The sequence below is a fragment of the Lemur catta genome, chromosome 3 (assembly GCF_020740605.2).
Source record: "Lemur catta isolate mLemCat1 chromosome 3, mLemCat1.pri, whole genome shotgun sequence".
Taxonomy (NCBI): Eukaryota; Metazoa; Chordata; class Mammalia; order Primates; family Lemuridae; genus Lemur; species Lemur catta.
The window spans coordinates 111599871-111627584 of NC_059130.1; the positions used below are offsets into that span (position 1 = coordinate 111599871).

At 60.2% G+C, this 27714-nt stretch overlaps 1 protein-coding gene across 1 annotated transcript in view; it reads left to right on the forward strand.

Annotated features, from left to right (window-relative positions):
* HSPG2 (heparan sulfate proteoglycan 2) overlaps nt 1–27714 on the forward strand; it is a 96233-nt gene that overhangs the window by 39721 nt on the left and 28798 nt on the right. The window contains 38 exon segments of the mRNA XM_045548476.1: nt 585–713; nt 970–1224; nt 1310–1429; nt 3803–3934; nt 4097–4241; nt 4333–4484; nt 4582–4728; nt 7027–7190; nt 7705–7884; nt 7981–8177; nt 8286–8433; nt 9417–9544; nt 9858–9944; nt 10029–10087; nt 10246–10313; nt 11206–11346; nt 11461–11637; nt 11822–12001; nt 12120–12238; nt 12882–12993; nt 13161–13274; nt 13356–13483; nt 13827–13913; nt 14331–14380; nt 14669–14763; nt 14985–15125; nt 15424–15615; nt 20673–20765; nt 21050–21130; nt 21246–21476; nt 21927–22040; nt 23063–23190; nt 23331–23417; nt 24828–24886; nt 25081–25248; nt 25392–25502; nt 27180–27280; nt 27370–27550. Of these exon segments, the coding sequence (XP_045404432.1) occupies nt 585–713; nt 970–1224; nt 1310–1429; nt 3803–3934; nt 4097–4241; nt 4333–4484; nt 4582–4728; nt 7027–7190; nt 7705–7884; nt 7981–8177; nt 8286–8433; nt 9417–9544; nt 9858–9944; nt 10029–10087; nt 10246–10313; nt 11206–11346; nt 11461–11637; nt 11822–12001; nt 12120–12238; nt 12882–12993; nt 13161–13274; nt 13356–13483; nt 13827–13913; nt 14331–14380; nt 14669–14763; nt 14985–15125; nt 15424–15615; nt 20673–20765; nt 21050–21130; nt 21246–21476; nt 21927–22040; nt 23063–23190; nt 23331–23417; nt 24828–24886; nt 25081–25248; nt 25392–25502; nt 27180–27280; nt 27370–27550 (5001 nt within the window).

The window sequence follows — 27714 nt, forward strand, 5'->3', positions numbered from 1 at the left end:
CCCTCTCCTCCCACTTTTCAGTGAGTCCTCCTGACTAGGGGTGCTGGGATGGGCCTCGCTCACCCCACAGCGCTAAGCCCCAGCTCCCAGGTGGGACAGCTGCTGACCACACCTTCCTTTCCAGCACAGACCCCCCCGCCCCCCCTGGCCGCTGTGGCGGTCGCAGTGACACCAGGTGAGAGTGTTCGCCAGGCCGGGGCCCAGCTGGGCCCTAGGGAAGCTCCTGGATGGAGGGCGAAGGAAAGGTGGCCGGCCCCAGCCTGCAGGCCGCCCTTCCCCCTCTGCCATCCTCGCTGGGCCCGGCTGTGGCCTGCATGTGTGTGGTGGTTGCATGTGTGTGGCATGTCAGCTGTGCGTGGGGTCTGTGTGAGGGATGGGGAGGCCACTGCCACATGTCCTGTGTCCCACGTGTGCGGTGGATGTGTGCCCACCACGTGTTCTTTGCCCTCACTGTGTCTGCCAGAAACCAAGTGGCCTGACGCGGGGCACAAAGCCCACTCCGGCCTTGTGGCGCCTGTGCTGTCCATCATGGCTTCCAGCACCTCCCACCCGCCACCTCTGACTCCCTCCAAATCCCCCCCCAGTGCCCCAGTTCCCAAGGGTCTGCACCGAGGCCGAGTTTGCCTGCCACAGCTACAATGAGTGTGTGGCCCTGGAGTATCGCTGTGACCGGCGGCCCGACTGCAGGGACATGTCTGATGAGCTCAACTGCGGTGAGGACCTGTCCGGGAGCCCAGGTGGCCTGTGGGCACCAGGGGAGGGCCTGGGTCCTGTGCCTGGATCTCGGAGTCTATCTGGGACTCTGAGGGTTTGGTGCAAGCAGAGGGCAGGGACATGGGAAGAGTGATGACAGAGTCAGGGGTACTGGGTGTGGCAGAGAATGGTCTTGGGAGTACAGGGAGGGCCTGGGGAGTGTGGGGGGTGAGGAGCCACCCACTCCTGCCAAACACCAAGCGGCTCTGTCCACAGAGGAGCCAGTCCAAGAGTTCAGCTCTATGCCGCCCGTCCTAGTGGAGACAACACCTTTACCACCCCGGCCAGAAGCAACCACCATGCGGCGGCCGCCAGACACCCCTGCTCCCCAGCCTCTGCTCCCTGATCTAAGCAGGCCCCTGCCCTGTGGGCCCCAGGAGGCCACATGCCGCAGCGGGCAGTGCATCCCCAAAGACTACCTCTGTGATGGGCAGGAGGACTGCAAGGACGGCAGTGACGAGCTGGACTGCGGTGCGCACTGGTGGGGTGCAGGTGGGTGCGGGGATGGGGGAGCTGGCCTCGGAGGGCGCTGCTGACTCCTGCATGGTCCACCCAGGCCCCAGCCCGCCCTGTGAACCCAACGAGTTCCCCTGCGGAAACGGGCACTGTGCCCTCAAGCTGTGGCGCTGTGATGGTGACTTTGACTGCGAGGACCGCACGGATGAGGCTAACTGCCGTGAGTATCAGAGGGTCCGTCTAGCGTCCCTGCCCTGCCCCCTCCTGCTCTGGCCTGCCTCTGCCTTGCCCCACCCCTGCCCCACCCCTTCGCTCCTGCCCTGCCCCACCCCTCCCCTCTGCTCCTACCTCCATCCGCCCTTGCCCAACCCTGCCCTTGCCCAACCCTGCCACGCCACTCCTTTCCCTGCCGTTCCTTCCTCGGCCCCTTCACCCCGCCCCTTCACCCCGCCCACCTGTGTCCTTGCCCCGCCCCTCCACCCCGCCCACCTGTGTCCTTGCCCCGCCCCTCCACCCCGCCCACCTGTGTCCTTGCCCCGCCCCTCCACCCCGCCCGCCTCTGCCCTTGCCCCGCCCCTCCACCCCGCCCACCTCTGCCCTTGCCCCGCCCCTCCACCCCGCCCACCGCTGCCCTTGCCCCGCCCCTCCATGGCCCGCCCCCACCTTGCCCCGCCCCCTGCCTGGCAGGTCGCTTTGCTCTGCTTGGCTGACTGGGGAAGGCGTTGGAGACACACTTCAGGGCTTACCTTTCTCTGACCAGAGCGGTGGGGACTCTTGGCTCCGAGCCGGCCTGCGTAGCCGTGTGTCTAGGCAGCCTGTGGCTGACGTCTCTTTATTTCATTTCTTTACTTTTGTTTCCATGAAGCTTCTGTTCGTTATTTGTATTGTGTGTGGCTGAGATGAATGGCTAAGAGGGTCCGGTATGCTGGGGTCCTGTGTGAGCCCAGAGGCTTTTCATCCAAAGCTGGTTCTGAGTTACTTGTTCCTCCATCTGCCCAGCTTTTTATCCGTCTGTCAGTCCACTCAGTCATCCATCCACCATCCATCCATCCATCCTCCCACCCACCCCCCCAACTGTCCATCTGTCCATTGTCTTCTCAGTTCTTCATCTGTCTGTCCACCCCTGTGTCCAGCACCCTCTTCCCAGCCAGCTCCCCCCACTCCACCATCCCTCCGTTCATCCATCGTCTATCTTTCCCGCTCTGTCTGTCCACCCACCCAGCCAGCCAGCCACCTGCCCATCTCTCCACTGCCCGCTCACCCCATGGTATCCATCCACCAGTCAAGGTTGTGAACATTGTGGACCCCATGGCAGTTAACCAGGTGGGGAGGCTGGAGAGTCAGAGACCACATCAGGCCACATCCTGTGTATCCTGTGCTGGGGCCTGTTAGTCCGAGATTGAAGATAATCTTCAGACCCTTTCCCCTGATCCTGGCTGGTGTGCCTGGGTGCGTGTCGACAGTCCTGCTGTGAGCTGCCCGCCTTCCCCTCCTTGCCTGCCTTCCCCTTCCCTGCTCCACAGCACGGCCGGAGAGAGGCAGCTCTGTGCCACAGACTGGCGGAGTTTGAGGACGCCGGTCTGTGGCTCTAAACTTGCCCTTGGGAGACAGAAAGCAACTGGGGGCTGTAGTTGGAAAGCCCTTCTCACAGGCCTCTGCTGGGGAGGAGTCGAGGCCGAGTCCTTGACAGAGCAGAGAACCAGACAACGTGAAAGCTGAATGGCTTTGGGGTCTCGCCAGTGTTGGGAGCAACGCCCCTGAGCTATGCCCGTAGCCTGCTGCCTCCTGCCCTCCTCTCCGCTCCTGCTCTGTGGCTGTGTGGCTTCCACTCCTACACCACTGTGCCCTCTCCGTCCCTGTCTGTGTGTCCCTCTCAAGCTCAGTCTCCCGGAGGAGGAACTGGTCGCAAATGCTGGATGCCTAGCAGGGGCCCATGGCTGGTGCCAGGCCAACTGCAGGCCTCTGGCCAACCCACAGGGTCAGGCACAACCCTGGTCAGTGGGATACGGAGAGCACGGAGCCCCGGCGGGGGCCTGGGCTGTGGCCGACCCCTTGTCAGGCCTTTCCGGTAGAGAGAGCTGTGCAGGGCGTTACCGCTGTGTCGAGATTCCAGCCCTTTTGACTGTGCCTTTGACGGGGTCTTGTCCAAGTGTGTGAGATGGCACTTCTTTGACTCTGAGGGTGGCTGGGTGACACTGCGGTTGTGACAGTGACGTGCCAGGCATAATTCTGCTCAGGGGAATGCGGGTGGAGTGAGGGGTATGGTGGTGCGAGGTGACGAGCTGTTTGTCAGAGACTGATGACTGTCGTGCTGGGTGTTTTGTCGTGGACGGTGGGAATGCGGGTGGAGTGAGGGGTAGGGTGGCACGAGGTGACGAGCTGTTTGTCAGAGACTGGTGACTGTCGTGCTGGGTGTTTTGTCGTGGACGGTGTTGTGCAGCAGCGCAAGGCCTGTGCGAGCCGCTGTGGGTTATGTGGGTGACATGAGAATGGCCCTGGGGACACGGGGACAGGTGGACAGGGGGGGCTGTTGGGAGTGGCCCTCCCTAGGGATGGAGCGCCGGTGCCCACACTGCCTGGCTTTGTACCCCAGCTGCCAAGCGCCCCGAGGAAGTGTGTGGGCCCACACAGTTCCGATGTGTCTCCACCAACACCTGCATCCCGGCCAGCTTCCACTGTGACGAGGAGAGCGACTGTCCCGACCGCAGCGACGAGTTTGGCTGCAGTGAGCAGGGAGCACAGGGCGGGATGTGGGCCCTGGCCCTGGGCTGGGTTCTGGGAGCTTCTCTCCACAGCCTTAGCGGCTGCACTTCTCCCACGGCTCCTCTGAGCACCCCCCACTCCTCCTCCCTGCCCAGACCCCTCACTCCCGCCCCGGTCTCCCCAGTGCCCCCCCAGGTGGTGACGCCTCCCCAGGAGTCGATCCAGGCATCCCGGGGCCAGACGGTGACCCTCTCCTGCGTGGCCATCGGCGTCCCCACCCCTATCATCAACTGGAGGCTCAACTGGGGCCACATCCCCTCCCACCCAAGGTGCGCCTCCGCCCAGGTGCTGGGTGGGAACGTGGGGGAGGCCGGTGCAGTGGCCCAGGCCAGACCTCAGCACCGTCTTGGGGCCCACCAGGGTGACAATGACCAGTGAGGGTGGCCGTGGCACACTGACCATCCGCGACGTGAAGGAGTCGGACCAGGGTGCCTACACGTGCGAGGCCATGAACGCCCGCGGCATGGTGTTCGGCATTCCCGACGGCGTCCTGGAGCTCATCCCGCAGCGAGGTACGGCCGGCCGGAGGGCAGGGGGACACCCGGCCTGGGGCTCCAGGGCTGCTGGCCGGTGGCCAACTGCAGCCCCCCTCACTGTGCCGCCCGGCAGGCCCCTGCCCCGACGGGCACTTCTACCTGGAGCACAGCGCCTCCTGCCTGCCCTGCTTCTGCTTCGGCGTCACCAGCGTGTGCCAGAGCAGCCGCCGCTTCCGCGACCAGATCCACTTGCGCTTTGACCGGCCCGATGACTTCAAAGGTGTGTTGGCGGGTGGGCAGGCACGGCGGGAGGTGGGCAGAGAGCACAGCTTATGGGGAGGAACGCGGGGTCGCTGAGGAAACACTGAGCCCTGTAAGAAAAGCATTTCAGAGGAAAACCAACATTTTTAGGAAAAGCCAAATCCACGCTTGGTATCTACCTGCTTCAGGTGTGAAAGGATGGGCTCTCCAGCCCGATTCCTGGCTCAAGTCCTGACCCCGACACTCACTGCCTGTGTGGTCAAGTCACTAGCTTGTGTTTGTCTCAGTTTTCTCATCTGTAAAATGGGGAGGAAATACCTCCCGGGTTTTTGTAAGGGCTTAGTGGACTGAGGTATGTAAGCCGCTCGGAATAGTGCTCGGTCCATGGTCAACACCCAGTATTTGCTGATGTCATTGTCCTCATCATCTTCATTGTAAGACAGAGGTGCCAGTGTCCCCAGAGTATAAGACGTGTCCTCAGAGTATAAGAGCCCAGGCTTTGGTAGCTTCCCAGCCCACGGCTGACCTCCAGCTGCACCTCTTACTGCCTGTGTAATCTTGGGAAATTCTCTTGGCCTCTCTGGGCCCATTTTCCCCAGTATAAAGGCCGGCGGTTGCACTCAGTTCTCTCTGGCTCTGAGGCAGAATGGCAGGCAGCTGAGAGTGTGAGCCCAGACATCACAGGGCCCTGGGTTCAAGTCCCAGCTCTGACATCAGGCAGCCCTCGTCCCGCTCAGCTGCCTTTCCTCTTCGCAGAGGATCGCGTGCATGCCGCGGCGTCGGCTCCTTCTGCAGCAAGCCCTCGACAGATGTTGCCTATTAAGCCCCTTCCTTGGTTAAGGAGCCCCCAGAGGGACTTGTGCAAACCTTATTTATCTCCCAAAGTTGTCCCACAGTGTGTTTATGGTCATGGCCACCATTTGGTGAGCTTGTAGCTGGCAGTGTGGCTTGACATGACAATTGTCAAATGGCCAATAATTCTTGCAAATCAGGGCTGTTTTTATGGTTTCAGGATGAGATTCCCGAGGCTGTGAGAGGCCGTGGGGCTCCCTGGGGTCACACGGCTGTTAGAGGCAGAGCTGGAACCCAGGGCCGTCTGATTGGAATGTGCATAGTCAGCGAGGGTGGGGAGTCCAGGGCGAGCAGGTGGCCTGTGAGCAGATGGTGACCCGGAGGAAGGAGGTCTAAAGACATCCCGAGAAGGAGAGGAGGAAAGAAGGCGGTGGATCCTGGACTCAGGGCGGGACTTCGGGCTGCAGGGAGTCAACGTTCAGGCTCAGGCAGAGAAGCTGTTGGCAGACAGACCTGGACCCAGGGAAGGAAGAACTCGCTAAGGCCTGTCCGGAGCTGGGAGGGATGCCTTTGGAGGCAATCAGCTCCCCATCTGTTAGAGCCGCGCCGTCCAAGGTGGCAGTCACTAGCTATGCGTGGCTCTTTAAATTTAAATAAAGCGATTCATTCCTGAGCCACACCAGCCACATTTCCAGTGCTCAGTAGCTGCTTGTGGCAGTCGCTACCATGTCAGAGAGTACAGGGACAGGACACTTCCATCGTCACAGGAAGTTCTCTTGGATGGTTCTGCCCCCAGAATCTGGGAAGATGCTGTCGAGGGAATTCCTGTGTGTGCGTGCATGTATGTGTGCGTGCATGTGTATGTGTGCGTGTGTGTGGTGTGCACGTGTGTGTGCGCGTGTGTGTGTGTGTGTGTGTGTGTGTGTATAGAAGAGGGTTGGAGTAGATGACCTGCCAGCCACAATAAGAGCTAACTATTTTATATCATTTGTTCATTTCATCTTCATAATACGCACATCATCTGTGTGGCTGGCCACTTCTAACACCACTTTACAGGTAGGAAAACTGAGGGTTTTCCTGCTCATCTGGAGCGTGGGGGAGCCAGGACTAGGGTGCCTGCTCTCCGGCCCTGTGTAGCTCTCTGCTGCCTCCACAAGGGCTGTTCCAACCCTGACCACCTGTGGGTCTTTCAGCAAGCAAGAGGCTCTGAGAAGTCCTGCTGCAGAGAATCCCCTTTCTTCAGCCCTGTGGTTTCCAGATAGTTCCCAGCCATCCTTCCAGAACATCAGCTTTCCCCAGGGCATGCTTTGGGAGATGCTGCTCCAAAACTTCACAGGAAAACAAAAAACCTGGGGAGGAGAAAAAAAACTTTGCTTTCTCTTAACTTTGGGAGAGAGACCAAAGTTTTCTCTAAATCAAATTTCCCCCCAGAACTTTCCTATGTTCCTGGGTTGCCACCCCCTCAAGGTGGCTGTCTCAGGCAGGCACGTGCTGCGGCCCTCAGCCCTGCCTTTGCCACCCGCAGGCGTGAATGTGACGATGCCTGCGCAGCCGGGCATGCCACCCCTGTCCTCCACCCAGCTGCAGATCGACACCACCCTGCAGGAGTTCCAGCTGGTCGACCTGTCCCGCCGCTTCCTTGTCCACGACTCTTTCTGGGCTCTGCCCGAGCAGTTCCTGGGCAACAAGGTGAGGGGCCAACTTGCCACCCTGTGTGGAGAAAGTGCTGAGCCCACCTTCCATGCTAAGGGCCCGGGTGGGCTCTGCTGCCCCTGAAGCTGGTGGGCAGCAGGGCCGACCTCGCTCCGAGGGGAAGTTGTCATGCCTCCCCCTGTGGCAGCCGCTCATTCATTCAGGGCAGGACCTCTCCCTGCCTCTCTTGGCTTGGGAAAAAAGCAGCATCCCCTCCTTCCAGAAGCCCTCCCTGACTACTCCCCCACACCTGGGCTGGGTTCAGTGCCCCTGTGCTGGCCTCCCTGGGCACCTTTTGCACAGCATTACCATACTCCCCTGCCATGGGCTGAGCACCCCAGAGGCAGAGCCCGGGTCTCACCCATCTTGGCTTCCCTGTGCCCAGCTCAGTGACAGGCACACAGGGAGCATGGGGTCAGCAGAATGGAGGCGTGGACATGGCTGCTTGTGTTGGCCCAGTGGGCATCGAGTGTGCCCACAGCTGCCTCCCTGATTCCCCTGTCTTGGCCAGGTGGACTCCTATGGCGGCTCCCTGCGCTACAAGGTGCGCTATGAGCTGGCACGTGGAATGCTGGAGCCGGTACAGCGGCCGGACGTGGTCCTCGTGGGTGCCGGATATCGCCTACTCTCCCAAGGCCACGTGCCCACGCAACCCGGCACTCTGAACCAGCGCCAGGTCCAGTTCTCTGAGGTGGGTGGCGCCCGAGCCTTCAGGGCTGGGGGTGACAGGGGCTGTGGGCTGGGTGAGCACTGATGTGTGACCACCCCCCCACTTCGCCCACCCCAGGAGCACTGGGTCCATGAGTCCGGCCGGCCAGTGCAGCGAGCAGAGCTGCTGCAGGTGCTGCAGAGCCTGGAGGCTGTGCTCATCCAGACCGTGTACAACACCAAGATGGCCAGCGTGGGGCTGAGCGACATCACCATGGACACCACCGTCACCCACGCCACCAGCCACGGCCGTGCCCACAGCGTGGAGGAGTGCAGGTGCCTGACCCGGCAGGGCTGGGGACCACGGAGGCCCCGGCAAGGACAGAGGAGAAACAGCAGGGCCTCACAGTCCCTGCAGCCACTCTCTTGGTCCTGTCCCCACAGATGCCCCATTGGCTATTCTGGCTTGTCCTGCGAGAGCTGCGATGCCCAGTTCACCCGGGTGCCTGGTGGGCCCTACCTGGGCACCTGCTCTGGCTGTAATTGCAATGGCCACGCCAGCTCCTGTGACCCTGTGTATGGCCACTGCCTGGTGAGTTGTGCCAGCTGGCACTTGGATACTACATGGGAGCAGGGACAGGCTTCTTTGTACCCATAAACTTAGCACAAGCCTCCAGAATGACTGGCAGGCAAGCCGTCATGACCTCTGGATGCATTAACAGAGGTATAGTGTCCAGACAAGGGAGGTGATGGCCTTACTCTCTTCCACCTTCATCAGACTAATCCTGGAGAGGACCGTGTGAGGAAGTATGGTCCTTGGGAGGAAGGAGCCTGGATATCATACCTTCCTTCTTTTTTAAAGTTTTTTTTTGAGATAGTGTCTGGCTCTGTTGCCTGGTCTAGAGGGCAGTGACATGATCATAGTTCACGGCAATCCCAAACTCCTGAGTTCAAACAATCTTCCTGGCTCAGCTTCCCAAGTAGGTAGGACTATAGGCACGTGCCATAACACCTGGCTGAATTTTTTTTGTTTTTATTTTTTGTAGAGATAGGATCTCACTGTGTTGCCCAGGCTGGTCTCAAACTCCTGGCCTCAGGTGATCCTCCTGCCTCAGCTTCCCAAAGTGCTAGGATTACAGGCGTGAGCCACTGCACCCGGCCCATAGCTATTTCTTAGGAGTAGTGGAGAGAGCTGGGATTGTGGAGCTGACAGAAGAGAAAGTTTAAGCAGGGAAGAACTATTATGGCCAAATCCCTGAAAAGGTGTCAGGTGGAAGAAATGGGACTTCAGAGGGCAGAACTGGCCGGTGGGTGCAGATTGCAAGAGCGTAGTGGGTTTAGGTCAATATAAAAGCAGGCGTCTGGAACCATTTCTGGGACAGGCTGCCATGTGAGGTGATGAGCTCCCCGTCATCTATAGGAAGACACAGCTGCTGCTCCCCTGTCTGCAAAGCTGTGGAGGAATTCCAGCATGCAGGGGGAGGCTGGGCTAGACAGTCTCAAAGGCCCAGCCCAGAGGCCGTCCAGCCCAGTTCTGCTCAGGAGACCCTGAGACACTCCTCCTTCTCCCCCTAGAATTGTCAGCACAACACGGAGGGACCACAGTGCAACAAGTGCAAGGCCGGCTTCTTTGGGGATGCCACAAAGGCCACGGCCACTGCCTGCCGGCCCTGCCCTTGCCCATACATTGATCCTTCCCGAAGGTCAGACGCAGCTCGGGGTGGGGCAGATTTGGCGGTGGGAGGTGCGGGCAGTGCCCCAGGCTGGGGGAATACTCTACCTGGACAAAAAGGCAGGAGACCTGGATTCAGATGCCAACCTGGTCACCGAGTGGTCTCATGCTCTTTGATCTCGGCCTCCTTTTCTGTATAATGGGCCCATCTGCCTTCCTACGGCTGCTATGAGGCTGCAGGTCAAGAACAGGTGGGCAGGGAGACAGTGTGGACAGGAGTCATTGCCTAGGGTGGGAGCGTACGGCCTGACCCCAGCCCTGCCCCACGCCCTCGATACCCACAGATTTTCAAACACTTGCTTCCTGGACACGGATGGCCAAGCCACATGTGACGCATGTGACCCAGGCTACACAGGTCGCCGCTGTGAGAGGTGAGGGAGAACCTCAGGGAAGCGGGCTGTACCAGGTGGGGCCAAGCCACGAAAGTGCCACTGACAGCCCCCTGTCTCCCCCAGCTGTGCCCCTGGATACGAGGGCAACCCCATCCAGCCGGGCGGAAAGTGCAGGCCCACCAGTGAGTATCGCAGCTGCCCTCCGCCGGCCCCTCCCTGGGCTGCCCGCCAGGCCCCCTGCCTCCCTGCCCCAGCCTGCGACCCTGGGGGAGCCACCCCGCTCTGTCCCTCTGTCTGTCCCGTTCCCACCTGCCCGGCCAACACCCACTTTGTGCCCCAGACCAGGAGATTGTACGCTGCGACGAGCGGGGCAGCATGGGGACCTCCGGAGAGGCCTGCCGCTGCAAGGTACGCATGGCGTCCCCACCGCCCCGGGTGCTTGGGCCCCGGCACCACAGCGGGGAGAGGGAGGAAGGAGGCTTCATCTTCTCTCCGTAGCTCCTTGGCCAGAGGGCGCTGTCCTAGCCAGAGGTTGGTGGGCCTGGCTGGCTGGTCTTCCACACCTTGAGAGCTGGCCCGGCCCTGGGAGGGAGCGTGCCTTAGGGAGCCAGGTGACCCGAGTTCCCGTCCCGGTCACTCTGTGCAGCCTTTGTGTCTGCCTTGTGCATTTGCTTTGACCACACTTTGTCGGTTCCCACGTGGACACAGGCTGCAGGTATTGGCATCCCCAGTGTGTGGGTGAGGAAATGAAGGCTCAGTGAAGGGAAATCCTTTGCACTAAGAATGGGAGAATCAAGTGTCTGTGGAAGAAAGAACTAGACAGATTTTGGAGTCAGGTACTCCTGATCTTAAATCCCAGAGTGGATGAGCAAGCTGAATGACCTTGTGCAATTCATTTCACATCCCTGTGCCTCAGTTTCCTCATGTGAGGGATGGAGATATCACCTTCCTCTCAAGGTACTTAGGCGAGTTAAATGAGGTGATAGTTGAATAGCAACTAGCACAGTGCATGAAACACTCTATAATTAATAGCAGTAATTATTTTCATCAAGTTGCTATACTTCAAATCTAAATTTACTTGTGAGCTCCCTGGCAGCCAAAGAGAAAAGGGGAAAATGGTTGCATGAGCCCCCATTGACTGGGAATTATCATTCAGATGGTAGTGATGCCTCATACATGTGCTCTTTCAGTGGCTCCCTTGGCCCTTGGGTCCCCATCTAGACTGTGGATAGATTTAGCTGGAAGCTCCAGGCAGCCCCTCCCGTGGGCTATCCTGCAGCTCCCAGCTCTGTGCCTGCAGAACAACGTGGTGGGGCGCTTGTGCAATGAGTGTGCCGATGGGTCTTTCCACCTGAGTGACCGAAACCCCGACGGCTGCCTCAAGTGCTTCTGCATGGGTGTCAGTCGCCAGTGCACCAGTTCTTCCTGGAGCCGTGCCCAGGTACCTAGGCAAGGCGGGCAGGCAGGCGGGTAGGACTGCTGAGCCCAGGGCTAGATGAACCTAGCACGAGCCCCAGGCCGTGGTCCCCATCCCAGCCCTTTCTCCCCCTCCCAGGTGCTTGGGGCCTCCGAGTCGCCTGCTCACTTCAGCCTGACCAACGCCGCAGGCACCTACACCACCAACGAGGGCATCCACTCACCGACGCCTGGGGAACTGGTTTTCTCCTCCTTCCACAACCTCCTATCTGGACCCTACTTCTGGAGCCTCCCTTCACGCTTCCGGGGGGACAAGGTGGGTAGGAGGTGGGAAGGGAAAGGGAACTCCGGGCAGCAGGAACAGCACAGGCAAAGGCCTGGGAGCAGGAGTGCCATGGTACCTTGGGAGAATGAGGTGCTCTGCATGGAGAAGGTGGCCGGAGCAGCGACAGGGCCCGACTGTGGGCCCCTGCTGAGCGTCTGTCCACCCCGGGTCCCAGGTCACCTCCTATGGAGGAGAGCTGCACTTCACAGTGACCCAGCGGCCCCAGCCCGGCTCCACGGCCCTGCACGGGCAGCCGGTGGTGGTGTTGCAGGGCAACGGCATCGTCCTGGAGCATCACAGCTCCCAGGAGCCCGGCCCCGGCCAGCCCAGCACCTTCACTGTGCCCTTCCGGGAGGTGAGCAGCGCTGTCCCAGGAGCCCGTCCCGGGGGTCGGGCGGGGGCAGGCCCTTGCTCCTCTCACTCGGGTGTCGGCACCCCAGGATGTTTGAGCACCCGTGTCCCTTCCTCGGCAGCAAGCGTGGCAGCGGCCCGACGGGCAGCCAGCCACGCGGGAGCACCTGCTGATGGCGCTGGCCGGCATCGATACCCTCCTGATCCGCGCGTCCTACACCCAGCGCCCCGCTGAGAGCAGGTGGCTGGGGTGGGGCAGGGCGGTGGGAGTGGGCTCGGGCGGGGGCTCCAGTCTAAGCAGTGCAATGCGCTGCGGCCAGACTGCCAGCTCTGCCGCTTACAGGCTGTGTGGCCTTTTTGTGCCCCATTTTCCCCTTCTGTAAAATGGCCAATGCCTCCCTCACAGGCCTGTCTGAGGTTCCCTGGAAGCGAAGTCTGAGACGGGGCCTGGGGCACACATGATGCGCAGGAGAACCTGTAGGGGAGGGAGGGACTCGGGGCGGGGAAGGGGCCAAGCAAGGATGTGGTCTCGGGTCAAGTAGAGCCTCAGCCTCATCCCACGGGGACCTCTGGAGAGTAGGTGGCCCTGCAAAGTCATCTTACTTTGAGGCAAATGGGCATTTGTAGCCTGTATCCGCCAGCCCCTGGCCTCCGCAGGGAGCGGGGTGGTATAACCCCTCTGGGTGCAGAAGTGTAATCGTTTGGAGAAAATCGCAGGTATAAGCCACTCACCACGCCCCTCACAGCAGTGGGGGCTCTGGACAGGGCCCCCAGCAGCGTCATGACAGGGCTGTCAGGAGGACCAGTGAGATCCCCCCGGGTGGGCCCCAGGCCTGCCTGGCCCGGAGTAAGCGCTCGTTCATAGTGGGTCCTGTCACGCCCAGGGTCTCCGGCATCAGCATGGACGTGGCGGTGCCTGAGGACACCGGCCAGGACCCTGCGCTGGAAGTGGAGCAGTGTACCTGCCCACCCGGGTACCGTGGCCCCTCCTGCCAGGTGAGCCCTGGGCCCCATCCCCTGTCCGGCCAGCTGCCCCCCAGGTGCTCCCGGGGCCTCCTCCATCAGCTCTCCCCACCAGACCCCCCAGCCCTGGCCACCCGGTGCTCCTGCCCAGATGGGGCCTGTCCAGGAAGCCCCTCCCACTGCCATCTTCCTGCCCCCAGGACTGTGACACAGGCTACACACGCATGCCCAGCGGCCTCTACCTGGGCACCTGTGAGCGCTGTAGCTGCCACGGCCACTCCGAGGTGTGCGAGCCTGAAACCGGCGCCTGCCAGGTGAGTGGTGGCCTCCTTCCTCCCACCCAGGGACCTGCGGCCTCCAGGGGCCCAGTCTCAACCCACGCTCTGCCCCTCCAGAGCTGCCAGCACCACACGGAGGGCCCTCGGTGTGAGCAGTGCCAGCCGGGATACTACGGGGACGCCCAGCAGGGGACACCACAGGACTGCCAACTGTGCCCGTGCTATGGAGCCCCGGCTGCTGGCCAGTGCGTCCCTGCCTGCACCTGACCTTCTACCCTCTCCTTGGCCACCTTTCTTCCCGGGCCCTTCTGCGAGGCAGTGGTTCAATCCTGGCCTTATCCTGCCTCAGTGTGTCACTTTTAGGGCCTCGACTTCCTCATCTGTGAAATGGGGGAATGCCACCCCCCTCGACCTCTAGTGTGAGAATTGAATGAGGTCCTTAGCTCAGTGCCTGGCACACAGCTGGCACTCGGGACACAGTAGTTCATGTGCCCCCTTCCCCTCCCTTCTCCCTGGACCTGAAGGAGAGCTGGGGGAGAAGAAAGAGCCACTGCCTTTCTCATGGGAAATTTGCCCCCACACTCTCAGGGCTGCCCACACTTGCTTTCTGGACACAGATGGCCACCCCACCTGTGACGCGTGCTCCCCGGGCCACAGCGGGCGGCACTGTGAGAGGTAAGGTGGGTGGCGGGAGCATGGGGGCGAGTGGAGGGCCAGGCCCTGCCCTCCTGACCGCTCTCACACGGGGCCCAGTGTTAATGCTTGGGAGCCTCAGCCTCTAGCCTGGCACGCGAGACCCTCAGACCTGCTGGCCCGTGGTTCCTCTCCAGCCCCTGGCACCCCCTGCCCCAGCCAGGCCAGAGTCTTCCCGCAAAACCCCTCATTCTTGCCGAAGGTCCTGGCTGAAGGCCCGATCGTGCTAACTCACTGGCTGTGTGGTCCAGGGCACGTCCCTGCTCTCTCCCCACTGTCTCCCCGGCTATCAAACGGGCGAGTCAAGCACAAGGCCCTTGAGTCCAACACGGGCGCCAGCACAGTCCTGGGATTCTGCTCCTTCATCGGAAGTTCATCAGAGCCCTTCTCTCTCTGCAGGTGTGCCCCAGGTTACCATGGCAACCCCAGCCAGGGCCAGCCTTGCCGAAGTGAGTAGGGTTCGGGGGTCATTGGGGTCGGCTGCCCAGTCTCCCCTAGGGATGGAGCTGGGATGGCCTTTGTTCCCGTTTGGCTGTACCTTCCTGAGCCTCAGCTTCTCCGTCTGTAAAATGGGGATAGCAACAGCCCCATCACCTCCGAGTGCTGCCGTGAGAACGTAGAGTGCCCACGTCAGAAATAAATGCTCCCCTCAGTGATGAGCTGGGTGCTCAGGGAGTGCTGGGAAAGGGGGTGCTTGGTGGGTTTGGGGCTCCAGCCGTGGCTTCCCTCCACTGCAGGAGACGGCCAGACGCCAGAGCCCATAGGCTGTGGCTGCGACCCCCAGGGCAGCGTCAGTAGCCAGTGTGATGCCGCTGGGCAGTGCCAGTGCAAGGTCAGTCCCAACCCCTGCCCTCTGAGAGGCCCGCCCTGCCTGCCACCCAGGCCCAGAGGGAAACAGCAGCGTCTGACGGGAGCTGGGGCCTGGGCATGGGGGGTGAGGGGCAGGGACTGCCCAGAACTGCCGGAAGTGGCTGGGAGGGCTGGCCTCAGGCTGCTGGGGGTGCAGGAGCCCCACTCGAGGACCTGCCTCCACCTGCCATCCATCCACCCCAGGCCCAGGCGGAAGGCCTCACCTGCAGCCACTGCCGGCCCCACCACTTCCACCTGAGTGCCAGCAATCCCGCCGGCTGCCTGCCCTGCTTCTGCATGGGTGTCACTCAGCAGTGCGCCAGCTCCTCCTACACCCGCCACCTGGTGAGAGCCTGTGTGCCCCAGCACTGGGGTGGGTGGGCCTGGCACTCCTGGCTCCTCATGGGGCAAGTTGGGAGCCTGGCCCCAGTGGCGTCCCCACTGCCCCCGTGACTGCCCCTCTCAGCACTGAGCCCAGCAGCCTTCACCCTGTCCCAGTACCCTCCCCATGCCCCCTCTGACTCTCCCCCAGCACTGAGCTCAGCAAGTCCCCATCACCCACCCTAGCGACCTCCCATGCCGTCCCCCACCAGGTTACCTGCCCCAGTGCCAGGCTGACACCCTGTCCTCCTTCCACTGTCAGATCTCCACCCACTTCGCCCCTGGGGACTTCCAAGGCTTTGCCCTGGTGAACCCACAGCGGAACAGCCGCCTGACCGGAGGCTTCGCCGTGGAACCTGTGCCCGAGGGTGCCCAGCTGTCTTTTGGCAACTTCGCCCAGCTTGGCCACGAGTCCTTCTACTGGCAGCTGCCGGAGACGTACCAGGGAGACAAGGTGTGATGTGCCGCAGGGGCTGCAGACCCTCCCCAAGCGCCAGCCCTGAGCCAGGCCCCTGCTGTGCACTGGGGTCAGTGGTGACTCAGACACGAAGTCACCTGAGTGGTTTCGGCCAGCAGGCAGGCGTCTGCCGTGTTGCTGCCACATCGTGGGCAAGCGTGTGGGCTTTGGGGTCCAATAGATGTTGGTCTAAATCCCAGCGCTGCGGCTTGCCAGTTGGACACCTTGTCATAAACCTCAACTCCAGGGCGCTGGGGGGATGGGAGCTCGTGCCTGGCACGTAAGTGTTCAACTGTTAATGATTATTAGCTTTTGTGCAGTTATTCAACAAACAGGTCCGGAGCGAGGCCCTCGAAACACAAGGACGCATGAAACACGGTTTCGGTGTCATTCATTTGCTCCCTCAGAACTCACTCATTCACGTCGCTGGCTCTGAGCCTGGTGCTGGACGTGAGAATCCTGTAGGTCACATTTGCAGGCTCTTACTACGTGCTCGGCATTGCTCCAAGCACTTTCCATGTCACATCTCAAAGCTGTGAGCCAGGTACTGCTGCCTGTTTCCTAACTGAGGAAACCAAGGCCAGAGAGGTTAGGTAACTCACCTAACGTCCCGCAGCTCGTAGGTGGCCATGCTGGGATTCAAGTGCAGGTCAGAGGCCGCCCTTAGAATACGGCACTCGTCACAGGTGAACATGGCTTTGCTGCTCCCACTCACGGTCTGGGGGGAAGGTGATGGTAACGGTGTTGGGGCAGGGTCTTAGGGGCAGACTCCAGGGCAGGCTGCCCAAGTGTGTTCCTCTGGCAGCTACAGCGTACCCAGGGAGAGTCCCCTGCTGGACAGCAGGAGGTCCCTGCCGACCAAGGCCAGCGCTCCAGCGAGGGCCGGGGGCTGGAAGGGCCAAAGGACACTTAGAAGGGGGACAGAGCCGGATACCCCAGGCTCTCCCAGGGCTGGTCCCTTCTACCTCCTCGGGTTCCTCCTGTCCTGGCCCCCCTGCCGCCCTGTCCTGCAGCGCTCTGACCCGTCTCTGTCTCCTCTCCCGGTGCTCCCCGTGCCCCGCAGAGGGAGGCATACTTTGCGCGGCTGCGCCGGGCTCACCAGGTAGGCCCAGGATGTGAGTGTGAGGTTGGTGCGACGCAGCATGGCGCGTTCTCGGGTGCCCTGAGCCCTGTGTGGCCTTGGGATCCGCATGAACCCAGGCAGTGACCCGTGGCTCCCCGGGGTCAGGGCACTGCTGTGCCTAAGCCCTGCGATGCCAGGAGGGGTGTGTGCCTCACCTCACCCTCTGTGTGGTCTGGTCCTGGTGCCAGCTGCCTGAGGTCAGAATGGTGGCCGAGGTCGTAGCGAGACTAACTCGATGCTAATCTACCTGACTGTATCTGGCCCACCGGGTTACCCTGGCGCTGCCTCCCAAGCAACCACCATTAACCCCTGTGTGCGCATGCCCCCAAGCGCCTGGAGTGAACCCCAAGTGCCGGTCTGGAGGGGGGAGCATGCGTCTTTCTTCCCAATCAGTGTGGGCCTTTCTGGCCACCAAGTGCATGGGTAGAGGACCCCGGGAGTCTGAGCTGGCCTGTGCCCTCCCTCCCATCAGAACCGCACGTCCCTCTCAGAGGAGCAGTTGCGGGCAGCTGTGACAGCCGGGAGGATCCCGGGGCCCCCAGAGGGCAGGGGCCGGGCACAGCGGGCCTCGCAGGTAACTGAGGGCCTGGCCGGGACAGGCTGGGTCTGGGGCCCCAAGGAGGAGACCAGAGAGCTCAGTCCAAGCAGGAGCCTTGAACCAAGGCCCTGGGCCTCCTGGGCCATCTTCCCCCATGCCAGCCCGGGCCTGGCCTGGTGCCCAGTCCACTCGGTGTTGCCCTTGGGAAACATTCCAGAGCGTGAATGGCTTGGGCTAGTGCCAGGGCACACACGGAGAGTCAGGCCAGGGAGCAGCCTCCCTGCCACAGATGCTACTGGGGCTGCTTCCAGCACTCTGGCCTGGCAGGACAGAGCTCTCTGCCCCCCTTGCTGGGCACCCCCTGTAGGGCTTCCGCCCAGCAGTCAGAGCCTGTAGGCAGCTAAGCCCATCCCAGGGTACCCCTGCCTGGCTCAGGAGGAACAAGAGGGCAGTGGGTACAAGGGCCAGAACAGATGGCACAGAGGGACAACTGGCTGGGCCTGGGCACAGCTGGGGGCAGGCAAAGCCTCACGAGCGTCCATTCTGTCCCTCTCTGCCCCCTTCCTCTGTCCTCCCTCTCCTGGTCCCCTAGGTGGACGAGGCCCAGAGGCGGATGGATGCTGAGATCTGGGAGCTCCTTTCCAGCTTTGCTGCCCACCCCCCAACCCCCTCCCCGGGGGCTCTCGCCCCATCCCCAGCCTGCAGCTGCTCTGCGAGCGGCTCCTCACTCCTCCTCCTCCTCCTCCTCCTCCTCCTCCTCTTCCTTCTCCTCTTCCTCCTCCTCCTCAGCTTCTCTGTCTTCCCCAGCAGGCTCTCAGGTATGTGCCGAGTCACTCACCAAGGGACCCCCACCCACCTTGCTTCTAGCCTCCAGTCATTTCTGAACCAACTTCACAATTTTTACACTACGTAGACTATTACTTCACATTTTCCTCTAAATCGATGATATATACATTAAAAGAGCTGCTCAGTTTTAAAATGTCTACCAATGTGCTACACAAATGTTGGGGTCTGAAAGAGATGGACCCAGACCACGTCCGGGGGAGCAGCTGGGTGTCTGGGTCCAGAGGGGGAAGGAGGTTGTCCACAGAGCAGGGCCGGGACCTGCGCTGTCGGGTGGGGTGCTCTGTCCCTCTGCCCTGCGGCTGAGCCTCCCTCGGGTGGCTGTCCACCCCTGTGGGGACCGTCTCTGCCCTATTGTCCCCAACCCCCACCCCCTTCAGCTCTCACCACCTGTCCTTCTGTCCTAGTTCTCTCTGTCCTATGAAGGCTTCTCTCTGCTTCCCGGAAGCCTCTATTATTGGCAGCTGCCCCAGGCCTTCCTGGGGGACAAGGTAACAGGGAGTTGGGGGTGCCGTAGAATCCTACAATATTATCAAGCCCTTGTCAAAGCCCTTTATGACACAAATGGGTAGACCAAGGCCCATGGAGAGGGGGCGAGGGCCTTGCCTGGGATACTGTGTTTGGGTCAAAGTACAGCTGAGACTGAACTCAGCTCTGCTCCTGCCCTGCAGCCAGGCCCTGGCCCCTGGCCCCTGGCCCCTGGCGGAGGGGCTGTCTCACCTGGGGGCCTTCTCTCTCTCGCTCCTTTGGGCTCCCTTAACCTTGTGTCCAGATCGCCAGCCTAGGTCTAGATACTGCACACAACCATTCCGGAAGCATTCACTAGGCTTCCTGTGCACTGCACCAGCATGCGGGCAGAAGAGGCCCCGGCCTCCCAAGCCCCCGTTCGTCCTATTGTCGCTTCCATCACATCAGCAGCGTCGCTCCTGTTAGCAGCTGCCGCAGTGGCATTTGTATGCGTGTCGATACTTCCTCCATCTTGCTCCCTAAGCAAATGAGTGCCCGTTAAGTATACGGACACTATGTGATAAAGTCACACTCAGAGAAGTAGGACGGTCAGGGTGAGGAGGCGGGGGAGGGTGGATCTGCTGGAGCCGGAGCGGGGCTGGAAGCAGCTCGGGGTCAGCAGGCATCGGACCGCACTCGGTACTGTGCTGAGTGTGTCACTTTACGTGTCCTGTGTTACCCAATCCTCACAGCACCCTTCACAGTAGCTATGACTTTTACTCCCATTTCCGTACGAGGGAAGTAGGGCTCAGAGAGGTTAAGTGCCCTGTCCAAGGTCGTAGAGCTGGAACTTGAACCCAGGTCTTTCAGGCCGCAGAATCTGTCCCTTCCCAACGGTGCCGTACGTGCCTGCAGCTTGCTAGAAAGTCAGTCCCAGACATGGCTGTGAACTTGGCATCCAAAGCAAACAGGAAACCGGTTGTTTCATGGGTTTTTGGTTATGTCCTGAATTCCTTTCCACACCCTGAGCTTGTGGAAAACATCCCTCGGGCCCACGTAGCCCAGGGCCTGGCACAGTCAGTAGGTGTTTGATAAATACCAGCTGAGCAGGCGCACAAGGGGACAGATGGGGACGGCCTGACGCAGCGCAGTGTTGAGCGGGACGTGGGCCCTGGTGACAGAGGAAGGGAAAATCCCACGGGGCAGAGCTGGGGCCTCGGCTGCCGGTGTGAAAGTCCCTGCGACACGCGTGAGGACTGCTCAGTCACGAGCAGCAGAACACCCAAGTGCAGCCGGCCTGTCTGCAGCGGAGACCCCACTGGCTCGTGCAGTTGCGGAGGCCGAGGATGCGTGGTGTCAGGCGTGGCCGGGGCCGGGGCTCCTTAGGGCCCTGTCTCGGTTGGCGCCGCTCTCCAGCTTCCCGTCTGACTAGAGCAGGGAGTTCCTCTGTCCCAGGAGAAAGAGCAGAAGTGCCCGGGTCACTTGTCCATCCCTGATGGGACAGTCGTGGCATATACAGATTGGCCAGGCCCAGCTCACGTCTCCACTGTAGGCGCTGGGCCCCCCAAACCGCACAGCCTGCGTGTGGGGGAAGTTGTGCTATGGTTTGCAGAAAGGAGGGATTGGATTTGGATTCTGGGCAAACAAAACCTCCTGGGCAGGAGGCAAGGCCTCCGAGGGGCCGCCCTCTGCTCCACCCTGTGGCCAAGAACTTGTGAACCTTCTGCAACCTCCCCATGGCAGTCCCTGTCACTACCCTTGTCTGCTTTGTGGAAAACTCCTGTAAATGGAAGGGAGTTAGAGCTTGTGTGCTGGGACCGTCGGGCAGTGGGGAACGGGGAACTGCACAGAACAGAACAAGCCTGCTCAGGGTTGTCACCACCACAGCTGAGGCTGTGGAAGGACTGAGAGATGTCTTGTTTCCTGGGCAACCACAGTCCCAGCATCCTGGCCTCTTGGTTTAGGGCAGAGGGGAGCACAGCACAGGTGCATAAAAATCTAGAGAGGCTCCGCCCCCACCTGTTTGGTCAAGCAATCACATCCCAGAGGAGGGCACGTCACCGTCACCGTCACCGTGTGATCACGGGGCTTGCCTCTTTGCAGGTGGCAGCCTACGGCGGGAAGCTGCGGTACACCCTTTCCTACACGGCAGGGCCTCAGGGCAGCCCGCTCTCGGACCCCGACGTCCAGATCACTGTGAGCATGCGGACTCCACGCTGGTGGGCAGAAGGGGAAGATGGAAGCCAGGGGCACCCTCAGCGTTTGTCCTTTCAGTCCAGCGCTCAGCTGGCCCACACCCCCGCCCCACTGCCCAGGTGTACACTTCCCAAGCAGAGGTCTGGCTGCTGGGAGGAGTGTCTGACTCCTTTGGGCACTTGGGCTTGCTCACGCAGACAGGTGGGAGGCTGGGACTGGTGGAGGACCCCCTGCACCCCGAGAGCCCCTCAGTTCCCTTCCCAATCCCGCTGGTGTCTCCCCAGGGCAACAACATCATGCTGGTGGCCTCCCAGCCAGCAGTGCAGGGTCCTGAGAGGAAGAGCTACGAGATCGTCTTCCGAGAGGTGAGGGCCACTTGGCCACCTGTGCCTGACCCCACCCCACCCTCCACCCCGATCTGGCGCCTGGCTTCGAGCCCACCACTCCCGTCTCACCCATGTCTGTTGTCCCCCTCCCCAGGAATTCTGGCGCCGGCCCGACGGGCAGCCGGCCACGCGGGAGCACCTCCTGATGGCTTTGGCTGACCTGGACGAGCTCCTGGTCCGGGCCACGTTCTCTTCGGTGCCGCTGGCGGCCAGCATCAGCGCGGTCAGCCTGGAGGTCGCCCAGCCCGGGCCCTCGGACGGACCCCGGGCCCTCGAGGTGGAGGAGTGCCGCTGCCCCCCGGGCTATGCCGGCTTGTCCTGCCAGGTGAGCGTGTGGCCGGCCCAGCCACCTTTGCGCAGGCGCGGCTGCATCAGCAAGCTGATCAACTGGCATCACCACGGCCCACGATTACTGTCAGCACTGTGATGACCCCGGCACCTGCGTCCTCTCATGTCTTCCTCCTAACAGCCCTGGGATATGTATAATTATCCCCCTTAACACCTGCCCAAGGCACACATGTGGCAGAAACTCATTTGAAGCAGGTCTGATAGGCTCCAAAGCCCAGCATACCCTAACCACTGGGCGGTACTGCCTCAAGCATGGGCTGTGCTCTCCCGTGGTTAAGACCTAGCTTTCACCCTCAGGGTGCCCACCAGAGTCAGGGACACAGAAGCACGGATTGCTCCAGCCCACACCCGAGGGGAGGGGTTCTGGGCTGCTGACTCGGGATGGGACCTGTTGGGATCGCAGACCGACCCTGCTCTCTGCCCTCAGGACTGCGCCCCCGGCTACACGCGCACCGGGAGTGGGCTCTACCTTGGCCACTGTGAGCTGTGCGAATGCAATGGCCACTCAGACTTGTGCCACCCAGAGACCGGTGCCTGCTCGGTGAGCTGCAAGCCAGGCTGGGGCAGGGGGTCACCCGGGCTGGGCCCAGGTGGGAGAACAGGGCCAGGCAAGGTAGACCTAGATCCAGGGGCAAGGCCATGGGGCACGGCCTGTGGGTTGGAGCACCTGGGTCAGCAGGTCAGGTCACTGGGCATGGTGGGGAGTCCAGAGCTATGGAGTTACATCCTTCTTTGTAAGGAAAACTTTGGTCTTGCTATTAATATTTTTTACCACCAAAGTGACACCTATTCTCTGTAGAGAAGTCAGACTACGGAGAAAACCCAAAAAGAGAGTAAAAATCCCCCGTAATCCTACCACCTGAGGGAAACACTGTCAACTTCAGAGTGAGCTCTCTTGCTCCCTTTCTGGGTAAATATGTACACACATTAATATACTTTTTGTTTTCGAAATTAACATAGGATCATCCTGTTTGGTAATCAGCTTTTTCGCCTTACTAGTTCCTGGACATCTTTCTATATCATCGGGTATATTTTTATACCTGGACTTGTCAGAGTAGTGTCCGTATAGCCTGTGGGGTACATGTCAGGGCCCACTGGTTGACAGGGCCACAAACTAAACATGGAGCAAGGACCCGCTGTGTTGATACAACAAACACGGATCTCCTCGGAGGAGAATATGTAACCCACATGTGGTTTTATAGTAAAACTCTGCCCCCAAATATCCAGGTGTATACCTTTACTTTCCTTTGATACTACAGGTATTTAGGTAGAAAAATATAAGAAATATAATCAACATTATCCTTTTTGATAGCTATTTGGATGGATGTACTTTAAATTTATCTAGTTCCCCACTCATGGATGTTTGGGTTTGTTTCCAGCATGTTGCTTTAATAAACATCGCTGAGATGAATATCCCCACAATGGAATCTTTGTGCCCTTCCACGATTATTTCTTTAAGACAAGTTCACAAACTTGAAATTTCTACATCAAGGGATTGCAAAATCGAAAGGCTTTTGGTACATTTTGCCAAATGGCTGGTGTCTAACATCCTCGCGCCCACAGCAATGCCAGCACAACGCTGCCGGGGAGTTCTGCGAGCTGTGTGCCCCTGGCTACTACGGAGACGCCACGGCCGGGACGCCTGAGGACTGCCAGCCCTGTGCCTGCCCACTGACCAACCCAGAGAACATGTGGGTGCCCTTGTTCAAGGCCCGAGGACAAAACCCCACTGGGGGATGGAGGGCATTGCCCTGGCTTTCGGGGCGGGCATGGAAGGAGCAAGACGGGGAGTGGGCGTCCTAGGACCTGACGTTTGCCTCCCCTACCCCAGGTTCTCCCGCACCTGTGAGAGCCTGGGAGCCGGTGGGTACCGCTGCACAGCCTGCGAACCCGGCTACACTGGCCAGTACTGTGAGCAGTAAGTTTGCAAACAGGAGGAGGGAAGGGAGGGGGACAAATGGCAGACTCCTAGGTGAAAGCCCTAATGGTGTCACTCAGAAAAGTCTCTACTAAGACTATGTTCTTTCCCTGCCCAAAATCCTTCCAACACTCCACATTGCCCTTGGGACAAGCCCAAGCTCCTCAGGCATCCTTACCGTGTGCCATTCTCATCCCCTTCTGACACCCAGCGTCGTACTCTAGCTGGGCTTCTCTTTTTAAATTCTTTTTTTTTTTTTTTTTTTTTTTTGAGACAGCGTCTCGCTTTGTTGCCCGGGCTAGAGTGAGTGCCGTGGCATCAGCCTAGCTCACAGCAACCTCAGACTCCTGGGCTTAAGCAATTCTACTGCCTCAGCCTCCCGAGTAGCTGGGACTACAGGCATGAGCCACCATGCCCGGCTAATTTTTGTTATATATATTTTAGTTGGCCAGATAATTTCTTTCTATATTTTTAGTAGAGACGAGGTCTCGCTCTTGCTCAGGCTGGTCTCGAACTCCTGACCTTGAGCGATCCACCCGCCTCGGCCTCCCAGAGTGCTAGGATTACAGGCATGAGCCACCGCGCCCAGCCTAAATTCTTGATGTTTAGATCTTGCATGTGCTGTCCCCTCTGCATGGAACATTCTTCAACCCCAAACCTCTCCTTCCTGGCTAACTCCTACTCAGCCTTCAAGATTGGCTTTACTCACTCACTCAGCACATTTTCATCTGGCATCTACTGTGTGCCCTGCAGCGAGCTGTGCTGGGGTGTTGGAGATAAAGTGGTGACCAAAGCAGATTCCATCCCAGCCCTTATGGAGTCTACTGCCCCTAATAGGAGATAAGACAGGAAAAAAGTAATCATGCAAATATACATTTACAAACCATGATAAGCTCTCTGAAAGAAGAGTGCAGCCTGCTCCAAGGTGATACAGTAGCTCAGAAGGCCCATCCTCTGGAAAGCTCCCCTGATTCTCAGGGCTGAATGAATGCCCCCCTTTGAGCTCTCACGGGCCTGATAATGCTTCCCTCACTCTCATTTTGCATTTCCACATTGGGTTCCCAACTAGTAAATTCCACAAGACCAGGGACTTCATCACATTCATTGTTGTATTTCCAACATCTAGCAGGGCACATAGTAGTTGCTTAATAAACATTTGTTGAATGAATGTTTCCCTAGAGAATAATTTATCTCCCTCATTAGCCAACCTGCTAACACTCCCTTACATTCCCCTTTCTCAGCTCACTGATGCCCTGTGTTGGGGCCTCTTTTGTCCCCAAAGTGCTTCCAGAGCTCTGAGCCTCCTCACCCCACATGGGGCAGCCAGCCAAGCTTCTGGCTCCCCAAATCTGCCATAAGGCACTGGGACCCTTGGGGCCTGACAGTGCTGGTCCTTGTTCCCCCTTGCAGGTGTGCCCCTGGTTACGTGGGTAATCCCAATGTGCGAGGGGGCCGGTGCGTGCCACAGGGTAAGTGGGACTGTGGCCCAGGATGGGGGTGATGGGCAAGGCAGGGACCCTGGGAGTTTGGGGGATACTAGGTCTGGGGACAGGGCCGAGGGTGGGGCACCCCAGTCTCTGGGAGAGCAGAGATGTCTGAGATAAAGCTGCATGCTGGGGGCCTCCTGCCCGACTGGCCTCTCCTGTCCCCACCCCACCCCCAGCAAACCAGGCCTCACTGGTGGTCCAGGTGCATCCTGCCCGGAGCATCGTGCCCCAAGGTGGCCCCCACTCCCTGCGGTGCCAGGTCAGTGGGAGCCCACCCCACTACTTCTACTGGTCCCGTGAGGACGGGCGGCCGTTGCCCAGCAGCACCCAGCAGCGCCATCAAGGTACCCATGGCCCCAGGCTCCTCAGCCCCTTGAGCCACTGCAGTGGGAAGGGGAGGCAGGGGCCTGTCCCAACCCCTCGCGTGTGTGGCTGGGTGGGAGAAGGGGTACAACTGCACTGACAGGCTCACATCCCTCCCCACCAGGCTCTGAGCTCCACTTCCCCAGCGTCCAGCCCTCCGATGCCGGCGTCTACATCTGCACCTGCCGCAACCTCTACCACGTCAATACCAGCCGGGCAGAGCTGCTGGTCACTGGTGAGTCCCTGCTGCCCCTGTCCACACGACTGCCTGTCCTGGGCTGGGCTGCAGACTGCAGACCCAGGCAGACGGTGCCTTCACCTGCTGGGAGGGGACAGTGGTTGCCTGGACGAGGGCAGAGGCCGTGGAGATGGGGAGAGGCGACGGATTCAAGGGCCACTTTAGAGGCAGAATCAGCAGGACTTGGTTGTGGTCGGTGAGGGAGAAGGACAAGGGTGGGGCCCAGGGAACTGGATTCCGGCAACTGGGCAAACGGGGTGCTATTTACTGAGATGAAGGAGGCTCCGGTAGGAGGGTGTCTTCATTCAGGCTCCCTCGAAGGCAGAGTCTGAACCAAGGATCTGCGTGCAAGAAGCTGAGGGAGGTAGAGAGAGACGGGAAGGGAAGGCATCCGATAAAGGCATGTTGTCAAGCACATTTCCACCATGAGCAGTTGTACTTAATGCGGCAAGAAATGCCGAGAGCCGGTGTAAGACATGCACCCTGGAGCCCTGCCCTGGGGTCCGGGGGCTGGGGTATGTGCACCACAGCACATGCTGCAAACAGGTCAGAGAGAATCGCAAGTTGGGTTTGGACTTGCTGAAGTCGGAGATGTCTGGGAAGGTATCTAAGTGGGTCCTCCGGGCAGGCGTTTGGACATGTGAGTCTGAACTCAGGAAAGAGGCCGTAGCCAGAGAAGTGAATTTGGAAACTATTGGCACAGGGATGGTATTTAAAGCCATGGGGCAGGGTGAAGTCACCCAGGCAGAATATGGCTGGAGGACAGGGCCCAGCACAGAGCCCCAGGGAGCTCCAGCTCCCACGTCAAGTTGGAGAGGAAGGGCAGCGGGGAGGAGGCTGCACCCCAGCCTCGCCCCCGGGGAGGCAGAGGAGGTCATGCTTTGAACGAGTATTTTTCAGTGGAGAGAAGGGGTAGAAACCAGATTGGAGTGGAGCAGGGAATGGAAGGGAAGGGAGGGCAGCCAGTGTAGACAACCCTCGCAAGAGTCTTGGCTCTGAGGGGAGGCCAGGAAATGGGGCGGTGGCTGGGGGAGCACAGGGTCAGGGGGAATTTCAGAAGTGGGAAATTCTAGAACACATTTGTCTGTCGAGTGAAATGAACCCATGAGAGGGCAAGGGAAGGAGTCCTCGGGAGGGGTCTAGCACTCAGGAGGTGCAGGGGTGGGACTGAGGGGGCAGGAGGGTCCCATCCATCAGGGACCAGGCAGGAGGGAGGTGGGAAGATGGGAAAACTGACTGGCAGTTTCTGTTTTCTCACCAAGAGTGAGTCAAAGCCACCAGCTGTGACAGTGGCTGGGGAGGCTGGAGGAGATGGGAGGAGGTGTGAAATAATTATTTGGGAGGGTAGAAACTCAAACCAGACGGAGGGACCCAGTTGGAGCTAAGTGAAGTGTGAAGTGTTCGGAGCTCATTTGTGGTCTGTGATCGTGAACCGGAGCCAAGTGCACTTGTAGCGTGATGTTCCCCAGCCACATCCCGCCGGCCGCGTGCGCCAGCAGGGAGAACAGGAGGGCGGAGCCCAGCCAGCACAGGGAGGCAGGCGCCAGGGGCGGACGGGCAGCTAAGCTGGACCAGGAAGGCAGTGACGCCAGAAGGGGTGATGGGGAAAGAGAAAGTGGCCACGGGACAGGGCCCTGGCTGGCACCAGCTCATGGGGGGCTTCCCGCCCCACAGAGGCTCCAAGCAAGCCCATCACAGTGACAGTGGAGGAGCAGCGGAGCCAGAGCGTGCGCCCCGGGGCTGACGTCACCTTCATCTGCACAGCCAAGAGCAAGGTGTGCAGGGCAGAGAGTAGGGGTGGGGGGAGGGTCTGTCTTCTGGGGTCTGAGCCCACCCATGACCCTCCCGTCCCCTTGCCCTGCAGTCTCCGGCCTACACCCTGGTGTGGACCCGCCTGCACAACGGGAAACTGCCCACCCGAGCCATGGATTTCAATGGCATCCTGACCATCCGCAACGTGCAGCCTAGTGACGCAGGCACCTACGTGTGTACTGGCTCCAACATGTTCGCCATGGACCAGGGCACGGCCACGCTGCACGTGCAGGGTACACCTCCCGTCTATGCCTGACCTCCCACCCCCAGCTTACCCCCGCCCCCCGTGCCCACCAGGACTAGCGCACCATTTCTTCTCGCAGCCGATCATTTCTGAGCACCTACGGTGTGCCTGGTCCTGGGCAGGCTCTGAGGAGGCAGAGGAGAGACATAAAGG